This window comes from Vanellus vanellus, assembly GCF_965231255.1.
Source record: "Vanellus vanellus genome assembly, chromosome: 6".
Taxonomy (NCBI): domain Eukaryota; kingdom Metazoa; phylum Chordata; class Aves; order Charadriiformes; family Charadriidae; genus Vanellus; species Vanellus vanellus.
In genome coordinates, this window is record NC_138911.1 from 55,422,090 (window position 1) to 55,428,089 (window position 6,000).

At 44.9% G+C, this 6,000-nt stretch overlaps 1 protein-coding gene across 1 annotated transcript in view; it reads left to right on the top strand.

Moving 5' to 3' along the window:
- The window catches only part of SYT16 (synaptotagmin 16), a gene marked incomplete at both ends in the record, with an annotated part of 40,169 nt that extends 35,367 nt beyond the window's left edge, over nt 1-4,802 (top strand). Inside the window, one exon of the mRNA XM_082485712.1 lies at nt 4,489-4,802. Coding sequence (XP_082341838.1) covers nt 4,489-4,802 — 314 coding nt within the window. The remainder of the gene's footprint in view (nt 1-4,488) is intronic.
- Nucleotides 4,803-6,000: the final 1,198 nt, after the last annotated feature.

The following is a 6,000-nucleotide window of genomic DNA, read 5'->3' on the forward strand; positions in this document are numbered from 1 at the left end:
GTACAGCACTTGTGTTGTACCCTGCAGTCCACAGACCTGAGGAGTCAGAAGTCTTTGGTTGTTTATTTCCTTTCTAAATACAAACTCAAGCAGGGGGTTGGATACTTTTGTATTGCAGTGTTTTTGTTCATGGGTCAGCTTTATTAATAATGGCGGAGCGCAGGGTAAATGAAAGCAGAATGCCCGCTATGGTCCCTGCTCCAAAAACAGGAACATCTAAATTACAGTTGATTATTCCCTTGAGTTGTCATTATCAGTTAGTTCCCTTAGCAGGATGATGACAGAAATGGGTCATTAGAAGAATCGCGGATAAACCGATTGCCTTTGCAGATGAGCTCTCAAGAGGTGTTTTATGGTTGGGGCAGCGTTGATGGAGACAGAGCAGTCTGCACGAGGAGAGGTTTGGCCAAACCTCTGGAGTAAGATTATGCAGCACCAGCCCAAAATGTGTCTGGCTTCTTGCAGCATTCCTTGATTTAGTGCTTTTCATTCTAGTATTAAATGCAGAGGTGTTGATATTTTATGTACACGTGAACATTGCTCAATCCACTCATACCAGAAATGACAGATGAGTTTGGAGTAAAAATGATCTGTAGCAAGAACTGCTGTTCCAAAGCCTGTATGTAAAGGAGAGCCCGGTGGATGTGGTGCTAAAATTGGTCTCAGCAAAATTAGACCTTGTTCCTGCTTCTTGACAGACTTTTGTGTAACTGTGGGCAAGCTGCAGTCTCAGACACTCCCAGATATTAAGAGGCCTTGCCCTTCTTCATGTCAGTGAGATAGGTGCCTAAATAGAAGGTGAGCGCTTAGGCATTTTAAAGAACGTAAGCCTTAATTTCTCCTCTCTTTTTATGCTTGACAGAGGTGGCATGCAAGTAAATACACTGAAGAACGTAAAGTGCTGAGATACCACAGTAATGAGGCCATTACTGGGTCTGAGCATGTAATTAGATGGAAAATGTTTGCCCGCATAATGAATAGATGCTCTCACACATACATTCCTCAGTAAATATGCGAGTTCATCCTTGCTGTAGTTCCACTGATTTCACCATGTATCTGGGGATGGATTTTCTTTGGCAAAGCCAACCAAAGGGGAGAGCTTTCCATCTCAGAGCTCCAGACTGGACCACAAGGAGAATTAGGAAGTGTTTCCTGATGAGACACCTAAAAAGATGCTGCAAGGAGGAGCACAATGCAGTAGGGGCAAACCACAAACTTAAAATCTAGTTAGTGAAGCAAAATAACAGCTCAGCCTCATACGTACCAGCTCCACAAAGCAAATTTCAGACGCTAAATATATTATCCACACCTACTCTTTTATTTCTGTTCAGGCAAGCTTGATTCTTTTGGCTGGTAAAATGCACCCAGTGGAATAAATTTGAGAAGAACTAGCAGCTTGATTTAGTTGTCACTTGCTCTGGTTTTGTGCCTGTGTTTATATGGGGATTAATAGGGCTCCTGGTATGAGCTCTGCCCTGAGCGTAGTCTCCTTCCAGCCTGCACATTCTTGCCCGATCCACATGGTACCTGCAGAATCCCCACTGACCTTCATACTGTATAGACAGGACCTTGGTGCACGATTATGTAGCAGATCTGATGTGTATCAAAGAAAAAAGCCTAATTTTCTGACGTCGATCTCTGTTGGGTTGAAGTCATTGGTTGTATGATGCTCGGTTTTCTTTAAAGCCACCTATATTGTTCCTCCCTTGCAAAAGTTGAGGCCTCAGTCAGCGATGTGACATCCTAGAGTTTGACTGCAAGAAACTTGTACATTCATTGCCTGGAAAATTAACTGGGACATCCTGAAACAGCATGCTATGAGGTGTGTAGCTGTGGCACTGTGGCACCTGCTTTAGTGTTAAAACCTAAATCATCTGTAGTGGTAGCATTGTCTACTAGATCTTTGCTGAATGCTGCTTTGATGGTATTTACTATAACTTGGTTTTCTCTGTCGTGGACCACTTAAACATATGTACCTGTGGTTAGATGTGATGGATCGCACCTGAGCTGTCAATACTGGCAGCAGTCAGAAGGAAGGATGATAGCAAGGCTTACTCAGAAGAAAATCTAGTCCTCAGTCCTCTCCCCATCTTCTCAGAAAAGCAGGCATATGTGGGTGACCTTTCCCTGAAGCAGCATGGGAAGCTAAGCTAAAAAAGTACCTTGTTTGCTGTTAATTATGTTGCACATTGCCATGCTTAGCTGGGGTAGCAGTGAGGCTGTTCGTAGCGGACCTTGGCTGCATGCTGCTTCTCTGCTCAGCCTATCCCCTGCCCCAGCACAGCCAGGGAAATCCTCCCAGGAGCTGCCAAGGGGTCCAGGGGCAGGACCTTTCCAGTGCGACTCCGTGCCTCAGCTCTGCCCTTGCTGACTGTTCCCAGCCCCTACTGTGATCCCAATCAAATGCCCTCACCCTCAGCAAAGCAGTTCTCAGAGGGTAGCGAGGAAAGCGATATGACACCAGGGACATATCTGGAGAGAAGTGGAGGTTTTGGGCCAGGAGCAAATAGAGGGGGTCTCATCGCCATGAATTCCTGGGCCTCGGCACTCACCTCTCTTGCATGTCAGCAGAAACAAGCCCTGCTGGTTTGGAATTGGAATTGGTTTGTAAAATGCACTGAAATTATGTAAAAATGTAAGCTTTCAATTTGAAAGAAAGAAAAAATTTAAAATTCGGACAGGGAGTTGTACAAATTAGATGCTTGTTTGTATTTTAATAATCAGCCTGGCAGTGATTTTTCACTATTTTGAAATCCCCTCCTCACAGAAAAAAGGGTGAACACATTAAAAAAAAAAATCCATAAAACCCCTACTCCCCGCTTATTTTTATTTGCGGGGAGTTCCCTGCAGCCTCAGACCAGCAACCAGGGCTTCCACGTGAGGAATGCCTCAGCGCACGTTACGGTTTGTCAGTGCAAAGCAATGTGGCATCTCTACAAGTGCTGCAAGAGATTGTGTCTGGTAGTTACCTTGCATGGTTTCACATTGAGTCGAGCTAGAAGTGAGAGTCGTCTCTTGGGCTTTGTGTCTCTCGTGGGTCTGAAGTTGTTACAGAATTCAGTCCCTCAGCACCACCGACACTGAATGTTACTGTGGGAATTAGTCCACCTCTTGATAACGCAGTTCTTCCTTCCCAGATACAATCAGGAAACTTTCATGTCAGAGCTCTGCCTTTCTGTCTAATGAGTAGGTCGTTGTTGGCAAGATCTACTTCATCTCCAGTGTTACGCTGGGAGCCAAGCTGGCACCCCCAGCTAATGATTGGACTGAACTTTCCCCGCAGTAACTCGATAGCTGTACAGCTGTGCAGGCTCACAATTTGCTCCTCGATTGTCAGTCTCCTGACAGCTTTTTCAGTGGAACAGTTTGAGAGGAGCGGAGAGCCTTGCTTTGGAGACACAGAAGTGTTTTCACACCTGAAGTGTAATTTCACACCTTGTGTTGCTCAGTAGATAAGTGCGTAAAATAGCACATCAAACGGGAACAGAAGAGGATAGACATGCTGTAGACAAGAGACGGAGGCTAGTTATTTATTTCCTATCTTTGGCACACTCTGAAATAATACTCGCAGAAACCCAGGCGCAGATTATGAAGGGGTTAGGAGGAGACTTTTCTAGCCAAGTGATCTGTTACTGTCACGTGCAAAACGAGGTGAAAGCTTACACTGAGCTGGGTCTGTGGAGCATTAGGACCGCGCAGCTCTGCCTGAGACCACGGTATTAGCGACCACATAACAGAGGTGAACTGATTAACACAGGAGGCAGCAAGACTTTTCAGGGTGGGTTTACAGGAACACTGACTTGGGCCATCCCTTCCCTGTATCTACTACAGGAATTTTTACTCCTTGTATTAACTTAAATAGTGAATAAAATTGACCCTGAGTCTACCAAAAAAGTGAGATGAGAATTTGGAAAAAAGCCTTGAAACCATCATGCGAGATCAAATAATTTCACTGTGTATGCAGGTTTCCTTTCCCTCTTTTCCAGAACCCTTTTTGTTTGCTATCTCAAATAATAGGTCATAGAGGCATTCTTCCAAAGGAAGGTGGTGGAGAGGCAAGTGCAGCCAAGGGAAGCCCTGGTAAGACAAGCTCCAATGAAGCTTGGTTGTGAGGAAGAGGGAGGGAAGGTGCAGACACACCATTTGATATGGAAAATCTGTAGAGATGCTCATAGTTTCTGTTGGTCTTAGACAGGCTTGCTAGGCTTGAGAACCAGATTTCCATCTCTTTCCAAGAAAGTAGGGCTGAAACATGCATCAGTTTCCTTCCTTTCTTCTCCCCAGCTGAATAGGAAGAAATCCAAGAGGTGCTTTCACCTTCTGCTTCTCATCCCATGGATTTTACTAAGGAGAGCAGTCCAGCCCTCATCTGTTATTCACTGCAAAGCTGCTCTACTAGGAGGTTTTTGGGGTATATTTTGACCACTCAGGGCTTTCATTTAGTCTGTCACCTGTGCCAAATGTATTATTTCCTCTTTTTTGTCCTAGACACCTATGGAAAGCTCTGCCTGCTCAACTCCATGGGCCAGGAGATGTCTCGCTGCAAGACCTCTATCCGTCGAGGACAGCCAAACCCTGTCTACAAGGAAACTTTCATCTTCCAGGTTGCCCTCTTCCAGCTCTCTGATGTCACACTAATGATCTCCATATACAACAGACGCAGCATGAAGCGCAAAGAGATGATCGGCTGGATTTCTATGGGTCAGAACAGCAGTGGAGAGGAAGAGCAAAGTCATTGGCAGGAAATGAAGGAGTCGAAGGGGACGCAGGTCTGCAGGTGGCACACGCTGCTGGAGTCCTAGTGGTTACCATGGCACCCTGCGGGTCCTGGAACTATGGGCTGTCTTCCCTTGTTTTCAGTCAGCAGAAAACAGCTATCCCATGGCGAGCACCGTGCTCTGACAGGTCATGTACACTTTAACCTGGCTTTTCAGTGTCAGCAGTCATAGGTATTAAAGGTGGCAAGGCCTGGGAAGCAAGTTTAGTTTTTGTCTTTCCAAGTTGTCCTGCATTTTCTACATCCGAATAATTAACCCTAGGGAGAAGCAATGGGAATACTTGCAAAATCCTTTCCTTGTCTTGCTCATTTTGTCATAGGCTTAATCATCACGGACTGATTTTGATGCTGTTTTCTTCTGGGGTAAACCATCTCTTTCCTCCCTGCCCTTATTTATATTAATGAAGTTTGCAAATATTCTTGACACGCAGATAGCTCACAGCAAGGCTAACCTGCATGCAGATCACATTCTCTCCTTTTTCTTACTGTGTTTCTAAGTCCTAGAAATAAGCATTTGATACTGCTGTAGACTGGATGATACATTTTTCAGGCAGCATGGGAAAGCACTCTTGAATTCTCTGTCAACTTTTAAGTGCCTAGACATTACTACTGTTCTCCTGTACTAACAACTGATATTAGGACTAAGCACTACCGGTATTTTTAATTAGGCATCCTGTACAATTGTTAGCCTGCATCGCCATCGGTTTGCACGAGAGAGAACTAGAGTCAGTTTTATATTGCAATTATACAATGCATGTTTAGATGCTTACTTGAAGTTCATGGCTTCTGTCATCACGAATACCAAAAAAAAGACCAGAACAAGCTGCACATCCACCTTTGTGCCTGAATCACTCTTTCCTGCATCATTGTTTTGCCCTATGTGTTACCTTGAATGAACCTCAGTTTTAAAAAACAGAAAAGCATTTCTGTGAGCATTACGCAGGAAGGCTTTAGGTCCATGATTTCTCTGCGATTCAGTTAAGCACAGCTCAGTTTGCTGAGGGCTCTTCTTCAAATGTGCTGTCCTGTAATATCTTCTCGGGACCGTTTTTGGCACACTGAGCAGTAAAGGATGCCAGGCCGTGTCACCTCATCTTCAGGGCAAGCTCTCCTGCAGGCAAGGAATAGGATCCAGAGGAACCCCTAGAGGGGCTGCTGGCTCTGCTGAACTAGAGCCAGAGAAAAGTATTACGCTTCCTGCCTCTAACTGAAAACAACGCAAG